This window comes from Anguilla rostrata, chromosome 10 (assembly GCF_018555375.3).
Source record: "Anguilla rostrata isolate EN2019 chromosome 10, ASM1855537v3, whole genome shotgun sequence".
NCBI classification, from domain to species: Eukaryota; Metazoa; Chordata; class Actinopteri; order Anguilliformes; family Anguillidae; genus Anguilla; species Anguilla rostrata.
The window spans coordinates 20,369,198-20,394,915 of NC_057942.1; the positions used below are offsets into that span (position 1 = coordinate 20,369,198).

Sequence of the window (25,718 nt, forward strand, 5' to 3'; positions counted from 1 at the left end):
AACTATGAAACAACAAATATGAGCACTGAATGAGCAACAGAAATATGAGAAATATGGTGAGTACAGCACAATGACCACTACTGCAGCATATTGAGTGGGAGTATTAAGTGTACTATTCAAGTATGCTTATGAAAACATTCACAACAAATATGAGCACTGAATGAGCAACAGAAATACAAAAGTATGAAAAATATGATGAGCACAGCACAGCAGTATTGTGGCATACTGAAATGGGTATTAAGTGCACTATACAAGTATGCTTATGAAAACATCCACATCTGAGATGAAAAAAAGAAAAAAAAAAGAGACCGGGATACCAGGCCTACCAGCCAATGTGATCCCTGGCTCTGCTTTCCTTTGCTGAGCTCTGAGATCTGGGGGTCGTACTTAGTCACTTTAAGTTGCACACAAGCTTCAGAGTGGCCAGTTGTCAAAGGACTGTGGGAGGGGCTGAGCACGCTTTTCATGTGCGAGAATATCTTCTCACAGAGATATGTTGATCCGAAGACTGTCAGCAAAGCCAATGCAACATTCCTGAGACAGCTAAACTTCCCTGGTAGCGATGTCCAACAGGTGAAGATGCACATTACGTGATCACACCCTGCTGTGGTTTCCAGCTGTTTCCGTAGCTCTGCAAACTTGGTCACCCACAGTGTTGAACTCTTCAGCTCAATCAGCTGCATTTCCATGCCCTGTGTATCCAGCCAGTCTATCACAGATAAATCCAGTTCATGCCCATCAAAGCTCTCGGGTTCGATCAAGAAAGAGAACATAGGTCCATACTTCTGAAAGTCCCCAAAATCGTGTTGTGAACTCTGATTCAAGCCCGCTGATGTATTTGCATATTTCAGCGGTGCCGATGCTGTGCTGCGTGGACAGTACCTTCAAGTGCTTGAAATAGCAGAAAGTGGAGGTGGCAACGCCGCTTGAAAAAATTGGCATTGTCATGTCCAAAACAGTTTGCCCTGCACCTTGCAGTTGGAGATTGAGCTTGTTGAGGTGTCCAGTGATATCCGTGAAAAACATAAGTTTTTCAACCCACTTCTCGTCCTCGAGTTCTGGGTAGTCTTGGCCTTTTTCAGTCAGAAAGGCCTTTATGGCATCAAAGCAGCCGACAAACCGCTCCAAAACTTTTCCACAGCTTAGCCACCTAACCGCTGACAGACCTGCCAACCTGCACGCATTTTGTGTACCAACCACGCAATTCTTGGTCAAAATATGCAGGTACGAAATTCCAGCTGAAACTACGCAAAAAAAAAATTACTGTAATTTAATTACGGAAAACAATCAAATAATACAAAACAATACCGTACATTTATTCGGTATTTAAACTACATCCCTCGGATTGAACCAGATACTACGACCTTGTGGTTCTGTAACCGCTCCCCGACCCACTCAACATCCACTGATACGCAGCGGTACTTTATTATCCACTGAAGCATAACGCTGCATTGCTGAGGTAAAATGGGAAGTGGGGAGTAATAGTCAAGAACAAAAATGTGACCGTAATGTTAACATATAAAACGTTAAAACATGTTCGGTAACTTTACGAAATGATGCATTTCAAGGGGTATATCGTAATGAGATAAATTTGTGTATATAGTTAGCCGTAGTAGTAGCTCGCATACAATTTAGCCTCGTTACGAGACGTGTGAATAACTGATGGAGTAATTTAGCTGCAGTAACTCAAACGCTAAGGAGACTACCTGTTCAAACTTTGAATCGCGCACACTCTGTTGGAGCAAAGTGACCATTGCAAAGGTGTTTGACTATAGACTGCTAACGTAGCAAATAATTGCTATTATGGCAGCCAGTCACCCGACCAGCCTTGCAGTTAGAAAATAATGATGACGTCAGATGACGAGGATACTAACGAGAGAGAGAGAGCAGCAGACCTACTAAAAAGAAGCGAGTCCATGCCCCCCAGAAGTTCCTCGAAATATCAGGAGCAATGGCCATGCCTCCGTCCCTCAAAACGTCCGTTTTGCACATTGTGCAATTATGATTTTGACATTTGCCACCAAGGAGCTTCAGGTAATAATTTAGCTAAACCTCTAGTTACAAAGGCCTACATTCCTAGATAATTTTTCAATTGAATACTTTTTTTCATTAGGCCTATATGATGTGTGCCTATATAACCTGATTCAATTATTTAATTATTAAATAAAAATGGGAATCATGAACAGAAACTTGGTTTTATTCATAATTGACAGTGTTTTACATCACAACATAAGTTTTTGTAAATACTTGAAAATGAAAACATATGTTACAATATACAAAATAAATTATTTCCATTTTTATTAAATAAGTGAATGCAATTCACTTAACTGATGGTTATCAGTTTGCATAAGCACACATCATATAATGAAATATTAATCATGAAAAAATTGTTTTAAGCAGGCGTACTCAAACTTTTGACTTGCAAGTGTATCATAATATAGCCCAGTGCAGTGCAAGTGATATTTTAGAATCAGGTCAAATTATACAATTTTGCCTGATCACTTTAACAGTCAAAACTAGAATTATGAAGAAAGGCTTGTGTGTGCGTGCAAAGCGAAGTGGTGCGAAAGCATGTGAACTAAGTGTTACACTGACTATTGTGGTACTCAAAATATTTTCCTAAGGTTGGCAGGTCTGCGCTGAGTGGAGAGGGATATCTTTGTATGTGCAGTCCATTTCCTCGAGCAGGGACTGGAACTGTCGGTATGTCCAAGCAGATCGCTTAACTATGAAGTTAACAACCTTCACCACTGTAGCCATGACGTCATTAAGATCTGACTTTGACATCTTTACTGTCGAATCATCACAGTATCTTGCCATGACTGCCAAACGTGGTATGTCATTAACATCCGCGCTCTCATCAAGTGCGATGCTAAATACTGTGGCATCTTTCAAATCAGCTGTTTGCTGCGCACTAACATTTTCTGCCATTTCTTTGATGTGTCGTTCAACATTTCTGGCTGACACGGGAATGTCTTTTATTCTCGATTTTATTGTCTCTTTGTTTGATAAGCCATCAAACAAAACCTCTGAGCTACAGAGGAAGGCCTGCTTAATATATTCGCCGTCGGTGAATGGCTTTCCACGTTTCGCAATGCAATGTAGCATGATTTTTAGCAGTGGCAAAGACTTTGAGGGCTTTTGCTTGCTTCCCATACCTGGACACGGCACGTTTGATGGATTCTACCTTGTCAGCCTCGTCCTTGAAAGTTTTCTCGTGTTTGGTCTCAAAGTGGCGTTGACACTTGACGTTCGGCAAACAACATTTTCAAGACATAAAGTGCACACAGCACGGTCCTTCTGAAACATAAAACCCAACTCTTCTGTCCACGAGGGCTGGAATGCCTGAACATTTACTTTAGCTTTCTTAGCTAGAGGGCCTGCCATCATACTACTACCCACTCAAAGATAGAAATTTCTCTGGCCAGCGCCCTTGCGCTGTGGCAGTGGCTGTGTTATTTTTTCCCCACCAGCATTCTGCAAAGTCCCGCCCCTACTCTGCCTCTGATTGGCTCTGACCCTGATATTTTTGAGTTCAAGTTCAAGTTCGTATTCAAGCTTGCGTGCCATTGGTTAAGCTCCCGCGTGCCAATGGTGGCACGCGTGCCGAGGGTTGCTGACCCCTGATATAGACTCTCACCTCATTCAGTATCATTTCTGGTCCATCTTGCAGCATATGTGTCTTCTTACTCTGTGGTAATATATGAGATTAACAGGTTTTTTACCCCTTAGCACACATGCCAAATCTGGCCAATCTTTGCCCATTTAGGGGGTACCATATTTAAAGCTTTATAACTCCAGATGTGAGCATCACAGACTTTAAAAATGGCTTAAATGAAGCAAGACATTCGTACCATTTACAATAGTTAGTCTAATACTTAGACTATTTCTTCCTAAATTATCAATGTAAACTAAAGTGCCACAAAGGCAATTGTCTAGGCAAAAAATCAAAAATCAGTTTGCTGTTTTTTTAGTTTGCAATGAAATACTGAGAGATTGCAAATGTACAGCAGGTTAAACTATAAATGTCCTGGATAAAAAAAACTCCTTGACCACAATTGTGTCAAATTTAAGGGTGGATATGCAGAACTACTAAAGATCTATGAATCAGAAAGTAAGCAGTGTACCCAGTGTCTCCAAATCGATCCAAAATGTCAAAATTATGCATTGCTGTAAATCACAACATAATCATGTATTTCAGTACAAATCAACTGTATGACTGAAGAAACTCACTGTTGCATTATTTTCAAGTGGGAATTACAAGCTTTCCATCATTACAGTGGCTTAAAATATCTAGGCGTCCAGAAAAATAGCCAAAATCTGTACAAAAATGAATAAAATGCGTTTTGTCCATTATAAAGCACCCTTATGAAGGTTTAAGGTGAAACATTCATATCAGATTAAAAACTAATGGAAAAACATTTACACACAATGTGGTACTGTACCTAAATGAGTAATGATTAACTCTTGTATGTATTTCTGTACTCTCGTATGTTTCCTTGTATGGGGATGGGACTACATCAGGCCCAGATCTAGACTGCTCAGATTAGGGGGGCAATTAGAAATCTGGGGTGGGCACCTTTTCACACAGTGGGCTATACTACAGTGTTGAGCTGTTTTCCTAATGTTTTCGGGTCCAGCTCGGATTAAAGGAACAAGACATATTGTTGGTTGGGATGGTACATTATTATTCAGCTATAGATATAGATATATGATTTTCAGCAGTAGGAACTACACTCCTGACTGCACTGTGTTGGTGTGACGTGAGCAGGGAAGGTGTACAGGGATGCAAACTTATCAGGGGTGAAAAAGGTGACAAAGATGCAAACCCCCTAGGGGGGTCCGGGGGCATGCCCCCCCAAGAAAATAAATTTTTTTAAATATCAGCTTTAAAATGTGGATTTACAGTCGATTGTAGCATGAGGATATAGAGAAAAACTCACCCTAGAATTAATGTAATCTTACTGCTACAAAAGTAATGTAAGGGGGACATCAGTTCAGGGCACTTAAAAAATGAATAAATAAACAGTCAAGAGAGTGCAGAGCCGGGTCCAAAATTGGCGCAGAATAAATTTGACCAACTGGGTGGGCACAGCAGAAATTTAGGTGGGCATTGTCCACCCCTGCCCACTTCTAGATCTGGCCCTGGACTACATGTGTTTCGGGTGGTTCCCCGACAGACGCTTGAACCCGGGTCTCCTGGCTGAGAGTCCTGTACATTGACCACCAACCCACTTGACTAGGAGTCTAGACCCAAGAGCAGAGGAGGCTTGACAAACACAGTAGACTTTTCAAAAGAAAAGTTTTAATGCAGTCTTCTTTTCCAGCAATACAGGCTTTTACTCAAGACTTACACAGAGGTAGGCAAACTCAAGACTAAGCAATGAACACAACAGAAGGGAGTACTAATATAGTGAAGAACACAGGTGCAACGAATCACAAATCAACACAGGTGAAAGCAATAAGTCAACAGAACACAAAATACGATGACGATGTCGCCCTCTGGCAACCCGTGGAGGAAGCGGCAGCCAATGATTATGTCGCCCTCTGGCGACCAGTAGAGGCAGTGGCAGCCACCCTGCTTACAACATGCAAACTATTTTCAACCGTTCACCACGTTTTGGCAATATTCCAACTCTCACGTCATCACTGTTGCATGCATCACAAAAACTATTGCATTACCAACGAACACTTACATTACAGTGAGAAATATCCTCATTATAAAATACCACTAACCTACTTTACTACTTCACTAACCATTTACTTAAAGACACTCAATTTCAAAAATACATATAACCGAAATATTTTCAGCAGTAACACTTATATTTGGACGATGAAATCTTATCTGTGTTCAGTAGAGACAGAGACAGAATGAATGCTGTCGCTCCCCAGTTCTAATTTAGCCCAGAAAACAGTATATCAGCAAACATATGCCTCAGCCATGCTCAGAATTTCTCAAGAATAATAGTATTTTCCAAGAAACGACGAATGTCATTGATAAAATTTTGCCAGGTGCAGTGTCTTTCACTGCTACCACAGACTGCATACCTAATTCAGCTATATGGAGACAAAACTTTCGGTTAAGCTGGGATATAATACGCTCTCCCAAAAGTAAAATTAGACATCGTTAGAAAGCTTATTCTGTCACCTAGTGCCCCTTTTCCACCAACGCATTTCAAGGGCCAGTTCGGAGCCGGTGCCTAATCACGAACCAGTTCTTCGCTTTTCGACAGCAAAAGAACCGGCTCTCGGCCAGGAAAACTGGTTCCAAAGCAGCGCCAACACTTGGCTGGTCTAGAACCAAGAACCGCTTATGTCAGGGGCTGGGGGCGGGATTATCGTGACCAACCAAGACCAACTAAAACTTTGTGACCGCCAGGTAGAGTGAGAGCACCTATTATCGACCACCTTCTTTTGGCAGACAGGAAAACGTAAACTGATTTGCAACTATATATGAAATAGGCGAAATATCGGTAACAACCTGTACCTAGTTATGTAGGAAAAAATGTCCTTGTTATCCTCCGGAGGTAATTTTTTCAGTACTTTCGCAATTTTTTTCTGTGCCAGCAAATAAGTGAGAGGTGGTCCAGCGCTAGCTTTTGGTTGCTAAGGGGACGTGTATCAACCACCCCATATAAATGAATGGAACTTGACATAAATTTTCTAGCATACTGTTTAAGTGTCCTGTCTTGCGTATTTGAGGTTAACATGAGAAAGGGTGGTCGCTATCAGCACGTCTAGGAATCCATACATATTCACGGTCGTAACCCAAGTCGCAGGACGCAAAACAGCCGTTAGGAAAGCAGTCTGAAATTATGAAGCAACGTCTGCACCATTGGATTTAATGGGTTGCAATGAGATAATTCCGAGCGTGTTGCTTGTCTTAAAGTTGATATAGTAAATAAGGCTGTAGTAATATAACTAAATGTATATGTATAGCCGCGTTTCCACCAAAATTACTCGGAACTTTCAGTCCCAGGAACTACTTTACCAGGAACTAAAAGGTTCCTTCAGCCAATGGTTGTCTGCGTTTCCACCGGGGTCTAAAGTCCCGCAAAGATTAGGCAAATTAGCCCACTGACGTATGAAAAAGCGACGTTGTCGTCGGTCCATCAGTCATATGATTTCTTCTGTAACCCCATACTACCACCGAAGTAGCCTACATTATTTTCTAATAAGGGGTTTATTCCACGTATATACAACGGGTTACCAACAATGACTATATATGGTTACTTTTGTATTTATTGATTTTTTTCGATTTAATCACATGGAATTGAAATATTCTTCTGCAGCCGTTTGGGCATATTTTACCGTTGTCAAGCAAAACTGTCGTTGGTAGTTGAACTTGGACCGTTATGCAACAAATAGGATATAACAGACCAATAGTCAGATTGTAACTGTTTTATATATCCTCTCAAACACATTCATTATGTTTTTATGCGAACATTCGCTTTCATGTCTTGAATCCGAAGCGACAGAATGCATTCACATTTCCAATATAACTGGCAACAACAGCAGAAAACATGCACACGTTGTAAACAATTTGCTGTTTGATTACTTTCTCATCGTCAATTCTATATAAGCTAATCGCAAAATGACAAGAATAGAACGAAAACTCGGACTTGCGTAAAAATTTAAATTAGTAGTGGTAGAGCCACCGTTTGTTTGTAACTTCGAAGTTACTGCTAGCCGAGCAGCGAAGTGTGCCCTGCAGATGTGAACCATGCACCATAAATTAGTCCATAGTCTTCCTGGTCTTTTTGTGGAATTGAAGAATGGCAGAGTAAAATTACGGCAGTCTGAAAAAGCTAAAGGTACGATTACTAGAATTAACCTGTTATTTTACCCTGACAAAAAGTGCGGAAGGTGATTTCCAGTTTGCTTTTACTGTATCACCAATGTGAATTACGCAGAACTACCGCATACCTCACATAACTGTATCAAACGTTTTGAGTCAATTACAACGGGCTAACAAAGAAAATCCGGAAGAAAATATTCAGCAACCGAATTAATCCGTTTGAATGTTTTAGTACGTAATATGCTGTCCCAGCACGAATGCTTAGCATTTTATAAAACGAATACTAAAGCAAGAAAAGAGCAGAAGAGCACACGTTATAATTCCAAGAGGTTGGCAGGTTATAACCAAAAGTAGGCTACTGCGCCGCATAACATACAAGTTTGATTTGAAGTTATTATGAAAATAAGTCGGTTTGCGCCTGCATATTTTCAAACATGGCGCCTGAAAATACACACAAAAAATGCTACGAGTACTCGACCAATCAGAAATGTCCAGCGCTGCAAGCTCCACCCAAAAGGTTCCTGTACTTTCGGAAAGTACTACCCCCCGAGCAGGAACATTTTGGGGGATAAAACAAAGCCCCAGGAACTAAATTTAGACCCTAGTTCCTGCGGTGGAAACGCACTGAGTTCCTCAAAAGGTTCCTAGTTCCGGGGTATAGTTCCTGCGGTGGAAACGCGGCTTATGAAGTTGGTTTTTTACATTTAGACAGTTTATTTTCTGTATTTTTACAGGACATACATTTTAATAGGTAACGATGTTGCTGGGAAAGCGGAGACGTATACAGACGTATACAGTGACGTAATGACATGGCTCTCTAGCCCGTGGAAAAGCAAACCGGTTTTTAGAAGGTTTGCAAGTTGAACCAACTGCGAACTGGAACTAGCACCAGCCCAGAAACAGAACTAGGTTCGCGTTGGTGGAAAAGGGGTACTATTGGATCGATTAACTGTCGATCAAGCCAGATAGTACTACAAAGGACTACAACACCGAAAGCAACGTGTGGTATTACGCACAGCTATTTTGGAAGGTACCCAGGCGTAACAAATGATCGTATATTTCACAAACGGATTGTCCAAGACAATACATGACCACTCCATCTGGAAAGGGACATCTCCACATGTAAAACCAATGATAAGGTTGTATATTTATTCCACATTTAGTCACAGATACTGACAGTGGAATGACATTTTATAATTTTTGAAAAATTCATCTTATTTCAGTGTTAAGTGAGCAGCGTTTTTCACAGCTGTACCGGCATACCTTTGGCTATTGTTGGATTTATCTTGTTGCTACAACGGAATACAAATTTTTAGCGGTAAAAGAATGTTTTCATTAGGGCTGTCAATCGATTAAAATATTTAATCGCGATTAATCGCATGATTGTCCATAGTTAATCGTGATTAATTGCAAATTAATCACACATTATTTATCTGTTAAAAAAAAGATATTTTTAAAGTGTTTAATACTCTTATCAACATGGGAGTGGATAAATATGCTTGCTTTATGCAAATGTATGTTTATTTATTATTGGAAATCAATTAACAACCCAAAACAATGACAAATTGTCCAGAAACCCTCAAAGGTATTGCATTTAGCATAACAAAATATGCTCAAATCATAACATGGCAAACTCAAGCCCAACAGGCAACAACAGATGGGCATATTCACCTGCTAAATTTAACATTACTTAGTAATATGAGTAGTCACACAATGTAGTGTGTCCAACTTTATGCTTATAAAGGTTCACTAAAACATCCTGTTTTTTTAAGCATTAACACAAAACTATGGACCTCAATGCATCGCAACAACAGACACATTGTACAACAGGTACATTGGCCAGCTAAATGTTCCATTACTCAAAGATAATTCCCTGGATCCCTCGCACTTCTACAGCAAATCACACAACGTAATTGTGTCCAACAGTCCAACCTCACATGGGGAAAACAAAGGCCCACAAAAACATCCCCTTCTACTATGTGGGATCAAAACAGGATGATACAAAATAAAACAAACAATAAATAAAGTGAGCAGGAAAAAGTGGAAAGGGAGTATAATACAGAACTAGGACTCGAATTAGGGTATTGCAGTTAGGCTATACTTCCATTTCTTTGGATACAACAGTTAGGCTACTTCTATTTCTTTGCACCGAGCCAGTTCCTTAAACAGACAAGCCTGTTTACAGTGATACAGTCGGATGACAGTGCAGCTCCCTTCTTCTGAACAATATGCCCAGACAATGAAAAACTGCGTTCACGCTGTTTTACTCAGGGAAACATGGATTCCCACAAAAACACTGCTTCATTTTATTGTTAAGGAGTATATTAGATTAATAAAGAGTGTGAAACCGCGAAACTAGTTAGGCTGCAGTAGTACTGAAATGTAAATATGGTATCACTGTCAGGTGTTTCGTTATATTATTTGCAGCATTTATTTCTGAGCAAAACCTACGTTTTCTAGCTAAGCTGGCTAGTGAAAAAAGTTGCTGATGGATATCGTAACTTTTAAATTTCACATAGCCTATTGCTATAATGAATGGGAAACATAAACGATACGAACGCATATCACATAATCAGACACCCAAATGAAAATTATGAAAATTGTAAATACACCATTTTTCTTTCTTACCACGAACTACAAATGCCGCCATTTATCTCAAATTTCCAACCTATAATTCCGAGTTCTACAACCGTTTGAGCTAAGAAGTTAAACACTGAAATTGTTATAGCAAGATTTATTCCACACAATACTTTCTCTCCTTGTCAATGTACAGAGGTAATACTAGAACACCTTGTAATCCATATGGATCACAACAGAAGTTGCCCCTGTGCGTGGAGTTCTGCTAAAATCTATCTATTCAAAATGAGGCTTTATCTGTTAAATAGACTCACCACATTCAGTATAATTTCTGGTCCATCTTGCAACATATGTGTCTTCTTACTCTGTGGTAATACATGAGATTAACACGTCTTTAAACACTGAAATTGTTATGGCAAGATTTATTCCACAAAATAATTTCTCCCCTTTCTATGTACAGAGGTAAAACTAGAACAGCTTGTAATCCATTGTCAGGGTTCTGTGTTTGTCTGCGTTTCCTTTTTTGGGCCGCCAGATGGCGGCACTTCAGTTTGTAGTTCTGTTCCTTTTTCTCTGTTTAATTGTATTATTGGTTCCACTTATTCTATTATTGTTTTTCAGTTGTCTAGTTATCCTTTCCCTCTGTGGTCTGATTGTGCATTGTGCCCTCCTGTGTCTTGTCAGTGTCTTGTCCATTTAAGTTCCTTTCTTCCCTGACTCGGGTGCTGGTTCCTTGTGTTTCTGGTTGTGTTTTGGTATGTGTTTCCACGTGTACTTTTGACTCTGTGTTTTGTCTTGAGTGTTTTCTACCCTGCCCAAGTTCTGTTTTTGCATGGTTTTGGATTTCTGGATTTTCTTTGTTTTTGCATTTCAAGAACTTTTGCTTTGTCTCTTTTTTTGAGACTTGCCCTGCGTGGCTTTGTTTTTGATCTCCTTGGTTTTTGTTCTTATTAAAAGTAAAATTCTCCCTTTTGGATTTTGAGTATTTTTTTCTCTGCGTTTGGGTCCTGGTCCCGTCTTTCGGTGACATCCATAAGCTTCACAACAGAAGTTGCCTCTAGTCTGTGGGAGTTTTCTAGTCAAAAAACATTAAATGGCCTTTTAAACCACACGATATATTTTGCATATTTTACATTATCTATTCAAAATGATGCTTATCTGTTAAATATACACTCTTACCTCATTCACTATCAGTTCTGGTCTATCTTGCAGAGTATGTGTCTTCTCACTCTGTGGTAATTAGAAGATTAAGATTAACAGGTACTTAAACACTGAAATTGTAAAAGTAAGATCTGTTCCACAGAAATATTTCTCTCAATGTCTTTGTAGACAGGAAATTTTATCAATATCCATTGCAACAGAAACTACCCATGTGAATTGAGTCCTGCTAAACCATGACTTTAACAAGTCCTCACAAACCAGGTGCAGATTAAATAGTAGTGTGTAGGAGTTTTCTAGTCTAAAGTACATTAAATGGCCTTGTAAACCACAGTATGTTTTGTGCAATAAATGCATTATCTATTTCTATTTCAAATGATGCTTTATCTGTTAAATATGCTCTTACCTCATTCACCGTCATTTCTGAACCATTTTGCAGTGTGTCTTTATTCGATTTTGAATTGTGATTTATTCTACAGAAGCATGTACAATGTATATAGAAGCATGTACAGCATATCTACAGAAGTATGTATAATATATGTCATTGATATGATCTCTGTCAAATGGTTTGTGTTTTTGTTTGTTTCTCTGCTGCATGTGTGTTTATTTGACCTTGTTTTATTCAGTTTGACATTGATTCTCATCAAGCCATTTTTGTTTGTTTGCCAAGTGCATGTTGTTTATGTGATGCAGTGTTGTTCAGTTTGACCTCGACTCTTGTCTTGCCCTTCTGTTCCCTGTATAGTAACTCCAATTAATTAGGGTGATCCCAGTGGGATTTCTAATCCTTCCATCGGGAAACTATTTTGTTATTTTGCTTGGATATTTTTCCTTTGTTGTTTCTGAAGGTGACTGAGGGTGGAATGTTAAATCTCCCTGGGGTATGCAATTTGGACTCTTGGACTGTCTGCAGACTCATTGTCCTTAAGTTCATTATTTAAAGCCACCCCAAACACAGCAAACCATCATAAACTAGACACGGTCGAGATAGTGTTCTTTTGGTTAGGTAGTTTGGGATCAGACTTGTATGCCCATTTGCAGCAGCCATTTACATTACCCATTTCCCAGTTCCTTTATTTCTTGTTGCGGTCTGATCTAGACTGGGTCATAACGGTCATGCAAATGGCATGATATGCAAGTTGATATATACTGACATAATCCATATCCATTACAAACAGCAGCTGACCGAGTGAATGGAGTCCAATTAAAACATGAATTTAACAAGTCCTTACAAACCAGGAGATTAGTGGATTTTTAAACACTGAAATTGTTTTAGTTTAAGATTTATTCCACAAAATAATTCCTATTAATAAAAGTATGATTTTTAATTACCATGGAAAATAACCGAGTACTAGCACTTGGTCGAAAAATAAAAGGACTCCGTGCATCCCTATCTCATAAACTTCTGCTAAAGGTCAAAGGGTGCAACAGACAAGATTTTGAGGATTTCTAGTGTAAATGTTATGGCCAATTAAATTATTAACTCCACAAGTTGGCATGAAAACTGCAAACACATACAGACCTCTGACCTAGCTGCTGACAACTATACACATGCATGTGTTTAAAATTTCAGTGAAAAAACAAAAGCAATACTGCTGAAAGAGGAGGACACTAAACATGTCCACAGAATAGAAATAGCCATATTTTTTTGCTGAAAATGTATCCTTCCTTTGTGGTGGGTGATCGTACCCTTTGGCAGACAACTGAAAGCATGGTTTTTCAGATTTATAGGAAACCAATCTTAACTGCAATGGTGTCATTCTTTCCTAGAGATATGACTCTATGCAAACAAAACTGATTTCATAATGGTAAGTTACGGCAAAACTCCTGCCAGTAGTAGTTTTTTAACTGTAGGAATAAGAGGCCAAAAATCTACGATAAAATTAGCAGAATTACAAGAACCAATAGTAGTTGCACTAACAGAATAGCATCACAGAGGCCATTGCTTAGCTTCAGCAAACTGTTATTTACCTTTGTAGAGGTGCGCCATGGAAGATCAACTCCAATGTGGTTGAAAACAATCTCCTCACCCTTTTGTATATTCTTTATAGCAAATACACACAGATGAGGCGATCCATCAACTGCCATTTTTTTCATTTCTGAATTTGGTCTTGGTTCATCATTTACGAGTTGCCCAAGGGATCCGTCAACAGTGAAGGCATCTATGTAAGGGAATAAGTGTAAAACACATTAGTGTTTGGCATGCTTGCAGCACCAATGCAAGGCCTTCTTTCTCCTCTGGTCGTGGAAGGAGGCCATCAAGGACTTCAGAAATAAGACAAGAACAACTAGGAGGAGATATTTTATATTTTCCTGCAGTTAAGATCACAGGACAAATTTTGTGATGAAACTCAAGAAAAATAAATTGGTAGAGTAGACTGGTAGTCCACCAGGCTTTAAACATTGTGAAATATGGTTGCCTAGGCAAACCATCTGAACACACCATATGTCTGGGCTAACAATTAGGTCACCCCTGCTTTAGGCTACTGCAAACCTCAAGAGTATATTTAGTCAACCACTTTTGATAGACTTTTATGTTGATAAAATGTAGTGTTTAATTACAACGTGATAAGTTCATTCACCAGTGATCAGCACCATCAGAAAGTAAAAAATGCAAGCAATGAAGATCTGGATTGGTTTCTTAACTTTTGTGACGGTTAAAAGTACAGTTGTGGTCAAGGAGTTGGAGAATGGATTTTGAAGCAAGTACTCACGCATGACAAATTCCAGGCGAGGATGAAAATATTAATTTTGCCTTTGTAATGCACTCTGGAATGGTAAAAGTAACATAAGCTGCGTTTTCACCCAAAGTACCCAGAACTTTTAGTCCCAGGAACTACTTTTCAAGGAACTAAAAGTTTCCTTTAGCCCATTGTTGTCTGTGTTTCCACTGTGGTCTAAAGACCTGCGAACATTAGGCAAATTAGTCCGCTGACCTATGAAAAAGCAACGGCTGTTTTACACGTCAGTTTTGCGATATACAACAATATAATATGGAAATACAATTACAAACCTGGAAGCAAGTTAAAATAAGGAACGGCAATGAAGATTATAATTGTAGGCCTACTATACGCTCTGTAACCCTGTTAAAAGCTACACCAATGCTCCCTCCATCAACAGAAACAAATGCTTTCACAAATGATCTAGCTCAATTTGACACAATTAGTTTGTCTTAATTTGACCAATGTGGGTTGAAAAATCAAGGACATTTTTCCATGCAGACTTTTACGTATGGAATTGTTTTCTACAGTACCCTGGTGCAGCCACATAAACATGTTTGTTTATTGAACCATTGCTAAATATATGCCGTAAATGGAGACCGAATGATATGAAAAAATAAAAAATTACAACAAAAAAAAATCACAAAAACATACAGTAGACTCAGATGGCATAAACAGATATTTTCTGACACATACTTTTGGTCAATTTTTAATTAATAAATACACACATAAATAAAAAGATCTTTGAAGACGCATTTCCTGTTGTCCAGAACTGTAAAGGGAAGTAACAGATAGCGTACTGTGGAGGACAATCATAGGAAAAATGGAGAAGCGACCATGTTTCAATTTGAGTGACAGTACATTTGCACACTGGTCCACAATAGTGAAAGTACAGTAGGCTATCTGAGCATTGAGCAATACAGCTTTACTTCTCCAGTATTTTATTTTGTTATCCACTCCTTAAGATAAGACACAAAAATGTGTACTTTGCATTTATTGTTTATTGAATTTTTTTCTTTTTTATCATTTGAATTCCTGTATTTATTTTAATTTTTTAATTGTTTATGGATGTTCTAATACTGCATTGTCGTCCGTGGGGTACTGTGTTCCATTCTAGTTCTTACACCCATCTGTAATGAGAAGAATGAAAATAAACACAACTAGAACAATCTTTTCATTTTAACTGACTGTAGAAAAAATGATAGCTCCAGTCCTGGCACAAATTATGGAGAGAGACTGCCTTTATGAAACATTTGATTGAGTTTGATGATTAATGTAATATTTTCCAACAATCTCTCTTTGTGGCATAATAAATGTAATATGTAATAAGCTTAATATCAACAAAAACAGTACGTAGGTGGGATTGGATTTGTTGTGGGTTCATCATGTTTTATATACACTCATTGGCTATGTAGTCAAGGCGATAGGGAAGGGTAAAGAAACCTTTTTCAGCCAATCTTGACTTTCTGCAGGCTTTGTCATTTCTTGGCAAGTTACTCATTATGTGTGAGGTGGAAAGCAGGTTTTACCACTTCTATACCTTCAATATGTATGTTCTATTTACATTCTATGTATGTAGATGTTACAACCACACCACAAGGCAATAGACTTACTGTTTTGTTGCTTAGCAACATCTATCAGTAAGCAACAGACGTCAAACCTATGCTGAGTTGGAACCAGGAGATAAATTATCAAAATAAATATTTAAAACATGACGAAACCACAAATCATCCAATCTCACTTGGTTCAGTTAAGCCATTAATTAATTAATATCAAATTAATAACGGACTAGTGCGTTATAATTTTTATTTCGTGTGAGCAACGCGGAGTCATTTTACAGCTGAAAACGGGATCACTGACATTGTATGATCTTCCCTGGTTATATTTTGTTTAATAAAACTTCTAAATACTTTTGGCATTACTTCTTAGTTATAGCAATACATGTTTAAGCTATTTAGCTACAGGTTTAATCGGAAATTAAAACCAGCACATAATAAATATGTCCAACTGCACAGCTGCGCTGTCTGTGAGATACTCCTTCTCGCACACTCCCAGTGCCTCTGGCCGAGGCGGGGGCACTGGTTTGCTCATTTCCCTGTCCTGAAAGTTTTGTGTCCTCCCCAGTCCTAACCTTATTCCCTCCTCCCTTGAAGTTCATGCAGTTACTGTGACTCATCTTTCAAAACTCCACATTGTTGTCCACTTGACCCCATCCCATCTACAGTCCTCCAATCCATTTCCAGCTAGATCCTTCCCTATCTGTCCTCCATTGTTAATTCCTCCCTAGCCTCTTGTCATGTTCCCTCTGATTCTAAGATGGCTCGTGTTACCCCACTCCTCAAAAAACCCACTTCAGACCCCTCTGATGTAATGAATTATCGACCCGTATCGCTTCTACCTTTTCTGTCCAAAACTCTTGAGCGAGCAGTGCTTAAACAACTAACCCCTTTTCTCCATCAGAACAACCCGCTAGACCCTCACCAGTCTGGCTTCCAATCCGGGCACTCAACAGAGACTGCCCTCCTGGCTGTGACGGAGGAACTTCGGCCTCACGCCTCTCCTATGTCCTGATCCTCCTTGACCTGTTTGCAGCATTCGACAAGGTCAACCACAAAAGGTCAACCACATCTCTAGGACCGCCCTGTCTTGGTTCGCTTCCTATCTTGCAGATAGGTCCTACCAGGTCACCTGGATGGGGTCTGCCTCTGCTTCTCATCCCCTTGTTACAGGAGTACCACAGGGATCTGTACTGGGTCCTCTGTTGTTCTCCATATACACCAAATCTCTTGGTTCAGTTAATTCACACGGCTTCTCCTATCATTGTTATGCAGACGACACGCAACTCTTCTCTTTCCCCCCCTCTGCCTCACAGGTTGATGATAAAATATCTTCCTGCCTGGCTGACATATCTACCTGGATGGCCAGCCACCACCTGAAGCTCAACCTCAACAAAACTGAGCTGCTGTTCTTCCCATACAAGACCTCCATACTATATGAGCTCTCAATCATGGTTGATGGCACCACAGTGCCTGCCTCTCAGTCTGCAAAGAGCCTGGGGGTGGTCCTGGACGACCAGCTGGATCTCAAGGAGCACATCAAGGCAACATCACGGTCCTGCAGATTCCTTCTGTACAACGTCAGAAGGATTCGACCATACCTGACTACGTACTCCACCCAGCTGCTCATCCATGCTATGGTGATATCCCGCCTTGATTACTGCAACTCTCTCCTTGCAAACCTGCCAGCTTGTGCCATACAGCCACTACAAATGATTCAAAATGCCGTTGCCTAACTCATCTACAACCATCCCAAATTCTCCCACGTCACTCCTCTGCTGCGGTCACTCCACTGGTTACTGGTTGCTGCCAGGATCAGGTTCAAAGTCCTGACCCTCACCTACACTGCAGTCAACAGGACGGCCCCTATATACTTGCAGGACATGATTTGATTCTATACGCCTGCTCAACCACTCCGCTCTGCAGCAGCAGGGCGCCTTGCACCCCCTCCCACCCGAGTGGGGATCTCAAAGCTTCTCCACCCTAGCTCCCCAGTGGTGGAACAAACTCCCTGTCCCTCTTCAAACCTCTCCCTCACTATCCATCTTCGGCCGTGGTCTGAAGACGCATCTCTTCAGATTATACCTGGACTAACTGCCACCACTCTGTGTATCATTTCACATTAAATCCCCCCTTTCATGACACTCATATTACATGTACCCCCATTCCAGCACTTTCTGTAATTTGTATTTTTCCTAATATTGTAGCTTGTGCTTCTTCCTAGTTTGGCTTGGCATAAGTTAGGTCAGAATAGTGTTCACTGTGTAAACTGAACTGTGTTCTTGGCTAGAAATAGCTGTATGAAATGAGTATCGTACCTTATTGAACCTGTGTTTTGTAGTTGTCCAATGACCATGATATGTACTTTCATACGTCGCTTTGGATAAAAGCGTCCGCTAAATAATGTCGGCAAAGTTTTCATTCTAAAAATTCGAACAAATGCTAACAAACTAAATCTTTAATTTATCATATTCATTCGGACTCAATTTTTGAAAAAAAAAAAAGTGACTGCCCGATTTCCACAAAAGAATGTCCTGTGAGAAATCTTGTTAATGTATCATTATCCTCATCCTTCATTTCAGCCACAGACCACAGAAATTGGGAGTATGTCCAGCACAATGCTCATAGCTCTTAAACAGAATGAAAAGAGGTAATTTGATTGACTACTGATAAATCCAGCTCTGCCACATTCGCTGAAAATATATTCAGTATAACCCAGCGCTGTTTCCAGGAGCACCACACGTTTTGCACAGTGCCCTCCTCACCTCTGATCCCTGTGGGTCTTAGCAATGCAGGCATAACTACAGAATATTAAAATGGTCAAGCTAAGGCTGTTAAAGACAGGAGTCCTAGCTACCTTAGTTCAGAACTTACATTAACACTGAAAAATATTACTAGCTGGTGAAAGTGATGTTTGTTAATGTTTACTAGCTAGCCGAGCTATTGTAGAGTGAATTGATTGTTTAGGTGGATGACCCATTGGCTATATAAATGGAAATAAACCAATAATAAATTAACTTGCTGGAAGCCATTCTTTATCTCAATTAGCGTAGCTACTGCTTCTGTCCCTTGTTCTGCTCGGCATGACAAACATGGCTGAAACCATCAAAGACAACTGGCCAGAGACTTTACTAGCTCTAGTATGTAAAAAGAAAGTTGAAAACCTACAAAAGTACTGTATGTGTGTAGGGGGCCACAGTGGCACTTTCCACCTACAGGGGCACTAATCCTATGCAACTGATAATACCAGCAAAAAAAGTCATGGTTTTCTGGTCTGTTTAAAATCAAGGAGGGGTAGTTATCAGCCATAATAACAAATGCTTCTCTGAAATATTCTAAATCAGTGTGTGTCAAATGTAAATGTAATCCATATTTGCACTGACTTCGTAGAGGACATGAACAAAATTACAGAAAATGTTTTATGGGCACACTGAAAATGTCCTTTTTAACCAAATGTCCCCATAATCCTGGTGAATGTAGCAAAATTTTGTGCCATAATCCAAGTATATAAAAAGAAATACAAACACACAAACTTGCTGAGATATCACACAATCTGTTAGCACTACGCTACTGCAGGTTAAAGCAGCATTAGACTGGCATTAGACCGGTTAAGTTAATAGATGGTGCTTAACAGATTATTATCTTAGAATTTAGAGTATTAGCTCAATGCAAGTGCAGGTTACAGAAGTGTTAGCCTGGCTCAGCTAACACACAATGTCTAAACACCATACTGACGCAGGTTACAACAGCACTAGCCTGGTTTAGCTAATGCACAGAGGACTAGCATTGGCCCCATGCTACTAGCATATCACAGAAGCACCCTATGAGAAGTCCTGCAGGGCTTCCCTCACCACTGTGGGCTTGCAGTAGGTGTCTGCAAAGGCAGGTCCAGGCCTTGAAGCTCATGCTGCAGCTGCCGCATCGGTACAGGAACCTCTCGAAGTGAGCCGATAGCACGTGCTGATCCACCGCCTCCCACACAACAGGGCCCTTCTTCCCCCTTAGAGACGAAGAAAATGTGCAATATCATTTTAAACAAAAGCATGCCACGATACAACCCCAGAACAGACCACCTCACTTTTGCCCAAGACAACAAAATAGCCTTTAACATTCTGTAAAAAAAGGGATAAAGACTGCTTAGCTTCATAGAGAATTGGACAGAAACTAGTGTTATTAACTATAAAACTCAATGCCTGCAGAAGAAATGTCTTGTTTTTTGGTATGACATACAATTTTATTGTACCTGAGCCAGGTGCATTGAAACGGCCATAACAACAACATGAAGTCATCTAGCAAGGCAGGTGGCCAGACAATCAAGCTTGCTACGTAACGGACCGTGCATAACATAAAATATCTAGCTAGCCAACCTGGTCAGCTCAGTGCCACCGGCGACAAAAGTCAGACTTTAAAACATAAGTTTCCTTTCCATTTTGGTGTCTGTGCTTGTTACAGTGCACATTAGATGAATATTAATACTAGAGTTTGACTGATAAAAAGGCATGGCTTATCATTCAGGATGACACTGATTTTAGCATGCAATAGGTGGGTATGGATGCCAATTATATTAATATATTGTACACTCTCTGGTGTTGAAATACAGCTCCCTCACGCTGTGTGACTCTGGAGTGTCATCTGAAAGTATTGACATGGAGACAGTACAGTACCCTACATGTAAACTGCATTTAATGGAAAATATTAAAATTTGTAGGAATCCATGAATTGTGATCATGTAATAAACATATCAACAACATATTATTGACATTGAAGCACTTGCACAATGCTAATATTAGCCCATGAGCCAGGCTTGAAGGAGTCCCTGGCACGTTTAGTTGACTAAAGCTAAAAACCTTGCTTAGCTAATGTCATATCATTCAGAAATCATAATCAAGCCATACAATATCAAGATTAATGATGTTGGCCTCATGCCACCCCTGCTGTGACATTGTCCAAATATGCTACATGTGTGGCATATTTTATGCCATAATTAACTAGCTGGCTAGCTACCTTGGTGTTATTGACCAACCAGGCTCCCAAATTAGCTATACTAAGATTTCTGTAAAGACAGCTTGTTTTTGTCTTATCATTAGTTAGCGTAATGAAAATAATAGACCAGTTTGTCAACTAGAAAACATCATTTGACCTGAGGATAACATTTAGCAGGATCCACTTAAGCATGATATTTGAAGTGAGTTCTCACTTCTCACCTGTAATTTACACCTGGTATTTTCAACATTTTTCCCATAGGGAGAAATATATATAGTAATATGCTGAACGGCCTTCCTGCTCGATAAATCCTGGACATCAGTCTAGGTCTTGAAAAATCCACATTGTTGATCTCCAAGTAAGACAGCTGCTTTTGGATGCTCGCAGTCAGATTATAGTATTCCATGGCAAAATAGCAATGCCTAAGACATAGCTGGGCTAAATTTGAGTTTTTCCTGTTATGGCTCCTGTGTCAAAGACAACAATTACATCATATTTCAAGAATGATTGCTGGATTTTCGGATGCGTCTGATTCTAAATCTGATTCTCCCTGTATCCCTCCAAGACCTGGAAGAAGCCCGACCTTTGTAAATGGCCATGCAAAGCCTACCTGTGTTTGGCCATTTCTGTCTTGCACGTGTGCGGTTTTGTAGGCATCTCTGGACCCAAGAGCGCCAGCTTAGTTTGTCTGTAGAAAAAAGAAGAGGAAAACTAAATGGTAAATTCAGCATTTGTCAGTCCACCAGCAGAGGGCGCTGTGTGTGTGTGCCATGCGGTTCTGTTTCAGTCTTTAGTGTTATTTTTATTTATTCATTTTACTTAGTTCACAGGGACCATGTGTAATTTTTTACATAAATTTCACAAAGTGAAATACAATACATCACACCACAGTTAGCTACAACTAATTTCCATCTGCAGTCCCTTGGCAGGTCACAACACAATACACAACAAACAATCAGTACAAAATAGAGTTGATATAACAATATCCACACTACTAATACTAGTAGTATTACACTAAACACTAAACTCTATCCAATCTTTAGCTGCACAGGAGAATGCATTAAGATAGGGTACATGTCTTCATGTAACTGGGGTCACCATACCATTGAGAGATAGCTTTGCAAGTGAAAGCATATTTACCAAATGATTTACAATCGGAATTATATAATTTCCTCCAGATGAGGATCTAGTATTTCTGCTATTGCCATCTGAGCAAAGTGTTACAAATGTTTTGAGTGGTGGTGGGGCCACATTGTGACTAATTTAAAAAACTAAATAAACATTAGAATTAGTAATGACATTGCATTGGTTTTTGCCTAGAATTTTTGGTGCTTGTCTGAAAGAGATACATTTTTCTGAATTCTCTCCAGCTTGTGACCAGTTAGTTATACAATAACTCAAATGTGTGAAGAGCAGGGATGTCTTAGTTAGCTGTTTCAATATTTAAAGAATTATGTATGTACCTAAAATTAAACAAATTAAATTGGACAGTGTTAATTATTTTAAGGTTTTTAATTTTTTTAATTTACACTTTTCAAAGATTGTTCACACGGCACACCTGGCCTCTTGTGACAGCACACCATAGTGTTGTGACATACTGTCTGAGAAACACTGCCCTGCCACACAAAGTGATTGATAATATTTGTATTTGGGGTAGTCAAAATAACTTTATCTTTAATACGGTTTAAGGAATATAGTCTCCACTCCATCGTTGGTTTTAGAATTTCTTAAGGAGGTCAGCACTGTTCTCACATTATGCACAGAGCAAACTAAATTGAAAGCTTGGGGTTCACCAACAGAAGACAAATTATTAGTTCTCTTCTCGAAAACTCCTGGCCCAAATGCACTACTGACTGTGGCAATACTCATCATAAATAAATGACTTTGTACTCTTAATTAACATTAGAAAATCTTCTAATATTCCATACCTGTAAGTTTATCAATGTTCCTCCAAATCAATTTGCTGGTTCCCTGTGCCTCATTACAGGGAGCCAAATCTTTCCCTTGCGATCCTGAAGAGGGGCTTCCTCCCTCTGGTTCCCTCCACTTCCCTGCGGATGTAGCCGCTTCCTCTGAGGAGGGAAAACACAAGTGCAGTGTTTATGCTGCTCTTTAACACATTAGACTGGATACAAACTCTGGTACAAATGTTGCTTTATTTTGTTACTGCACAAACGGTTGTTAGTTTGATGTTCTCAACTACTGAACGCCACTCTAGATAAGAGTTTCTGCCAAGTGATTGTAACATAACTAGGAAATGGAATTAATCAAAAAGTAATACATTATACATTCTACCAAGGTTCCAATCACCAATATCAATGTGATTGGAATATTAGACTGTTATGCATGGTGACCTGACACAAATGGGAGATAAAACCTATATATTCCATGAGAGTTGTGCTTGATTGTCCAACCAAGAACATCAACCCATAGATCTCAATGTGGGTTGAGAATTTGTTGCTTTAACCACCAGCAGTCTTTAACTATCAGCCACCCTCCCCTGCTGCGTTACCTGTCATTGGCAGGACCTTATCTTGAGTTGTGACCAGCGACATCACATTGCTTATCTGGATCATTGACAAATAATCTACAAGAGGGGACAAAAAAAACTGTTAACAGTACAGCTATGTATGCCATTCATTTCACATTCACATATGCAACCTGATCCGAAACAGAGGACATAAAATCAGAAATATAGGAGGAATGTTTTAATCAGTTTAACCTTCAGGGTCCAAGTTGAACTATGCGGTTGTTCCCTGCACTTAGACCGGTACTTCTCTCTAGGGTTTTCGTCATACTTGTTCCTGGTTATGGTTATACACTTTGTTGTACGTCGCTCTGGATAAGAGCGTCAGCCAAATGCCTGTAATGTAATGTAATGTAATGTAATGTTTCCCGCTCTCCGGTGTGGGGCTCATGACACTCGGCAGAAGTTTTGCTGTCAAAAGTTCTACACACCACCTGGTCTCCAAGCACACCCTCCCCTTCTGCACCTTTCCTCCATCTTCAGGTCCTACAAGGATCGAGGGGCTACATTTCTGTCAAAGGCCTCATGCTGTAACAAACAGCTCACCTTTCTGCAGTACCCATAGCCAGCATTTCCTGCATGCTCAGTGGTGCATATCCCAGTAGCGCAACATATTCAGCATCAAAGCGTTTGCTTCCTCTGGATAATAATACTTTTTGAATATTATGTAAAATACCTAAATATCTATAAATGTATACATTGTGCATGTCCAGGTAACACAGAATTCATGTACTGCTTCAGCATAAGTGTGGCTGTCATACAAAGACAGTTTGCCAAACAGTTGACCTTGCTGCCCCTTACCACGGTCCAAGTGCTCCCCCTGGTGGTCCAGAAGTGCCCGCTCCTTCATAAAGATCTGACCACAGTCAGGCACACTAAAGCGATACACCAGCTGATCTGTTACCAAAACCAAAGGAGAATGCAGTCAGTCAGTAATGCGACAATGCAGCACAAGGCTTTTAATCAAAGCTATGAGCACTTCCTCGAGGCGCTGCCAAAAGCCCAGCAAAGCAGCTTAATTCTCCCACCTGTCGGGACGCTGTCAACCACCCACTGCTGGACCCGCAGGACAGGATCCATACCAACCAGGCAGGGACCTGCGGATGCTAAAGAAAGGGGGAGAAAATTAGGCCCTAAAGCTGTCTCCTTATGTATCTGATGGTTGTCTTTTTTCGTCTCACCGACACCGGGCTCCGGGAGTGTGTCGAAATGGCAACCAAGACTGGGGGGGAAGATGTCGGTCTTCGCCATCGTGGCCTTTGTCCAGAAAGCATTCCTTCGCCTTACTCTTTACTTCCATGCTTAAATGAAACGACGCAGGAACCAGTCTGCTGCTCACGACTCCGCCCACAACATCGCCACACCCTAAAATCAGGTGTCTGTCATACCAGAATTTGTACTTGTATAGCTTTCCACAGAAGGAGCATGTGAATGGTCCTATAGAGTAAATTAACAAAAGAGCAGCATTCAAAAATGAGCACATAATCATTGCGAAGACAAGAAAATACCACACAATATTGGAAATATAGGTCACTAAAATGAGTAGTGCATACCAAAAGTCTAGCATTTTTATCACTTCTGCCTTACAGAAATCTGCCGGAGTACGGAAAAGCTGGAACAGTGTGAAAACATGACAATGCACTTAAAAGGTCACCTTCACACTGGACACGAGTCGGCGCCATGCTGGGGGCTCCGTTGCCATCGTCACCCGCTTTGACCTCAGTGTTCCATGAGTTGCTGGCTTCCGTTTCCATTTTGGTGGAAAGGCTATCGCCGGGCTCATCCTTGCAGGTGTCATCCTTGCCTCTGTCAGGGACGGATACAGGGACGAGGGGGGTCCCTACATGCGCCGCACAGAAAAAGGTGAAAAGGTGACACTGTATTCCTCTCAATTTGATTGGACAACAGACACAGGGGGACTAGAACTGCTTTGTAAGAAACTTGAAGAGGCTTTACATCAGAACCTACAGCATTGACACTTGACTCTTGACTAGAGGTCTACGTGCCTCTAATCGGTTTGTCCGGCTGGTTATTCACAGAGAGCCTAAGATAAGGTTGAAATGGACTAATGAACTACTGAAATCAAAACTTTCCACTTTTTCCCATTGATGAATGCTTTGGTTGCATAGGCAGCGTTTTTTTTCTTCATGATTTGCCTGTAGTCCCTCATATTAGATTTGAATTAGATTGGTTATACATTTTGGTTTCACCATGTAGAAATATTTCTTTCTTCTTATTTCACTTTCTATACATAGCCCCCCCCCATTTTCACGGCACCATGTTGTGGTCAATTGACTTCACAAGTGTTTCTGATTAGAAATAAAAACTGAAAGTCTATAACCACATGATAATTGTTTGATTACAAATCTAAAATCATGAAGCACAAAGCCAAAACAAGA

General features: G+C 40.1%; 1 protein-coding gene across 3 annotated transcripts in view; it reads right to left on the reverse strand.

Moving 5' to 3' along the window:
- Positions 1 to 25,718, reverse strand: part of LOC135233752 (uncharacterized) — a 45,596-nt gene that overhangs the window by 3,627 nt on the left and 16,251 nt on the right. The window contains exons 2-11 of one of the 3 annotated variants that reach the window (XM_064297608.1): positions 24,974 to 25,159; positions 24,501 to 24,756; positions 24,348 to 24,425; positions 24,121 to 24,216; positions 23,305 to 23,379; positions 22,721 to 22,864; positions 21,403 to 21,480; positions 13,505 to 13,695; positions 11,555 to 11,605; positions 10,690 to 10,740 (exon numbers count right to left, since the gene is read on the reverse strand). In XM_064297608.1, the coding sequence (XP_064153678.1) occupies positions 10,690 to 10,740; positions 11,555 to 11,605; positions 13,505 to 13,695; positions 21,403 to 21,480; positions 22,721 to 22,864; positions 23,305 to 23,379; positions 24,121 to 24,216; positions 24,348 to 24,425; positions 24,501 to 24,570 (834 nt within the window). In that variant the 5' untranslated portion in view covers positions 24,571 to 24,756; positions 24,974 to 25,159. Of the gene's footprint in view, positions 1 to 10,689; positions 10,741 to 11,109; positions 11,451 to 11,554; positions 11,606 to 13,504; positions 13,696 to 21,402; positions 21,481 to 22,720; positions 22,865 to 23,304; positions 23,380 to 24,120; positions 24,217 to 24,347; positions 24,426 to 24,500; positions 24,757 to 24,973; positions 25,454 to 25,718 lie in introns of those variants that run through there. The other 2 variants (XM_064297609.1, XM_064297611.1) reach the window with 2 other exon arrangements.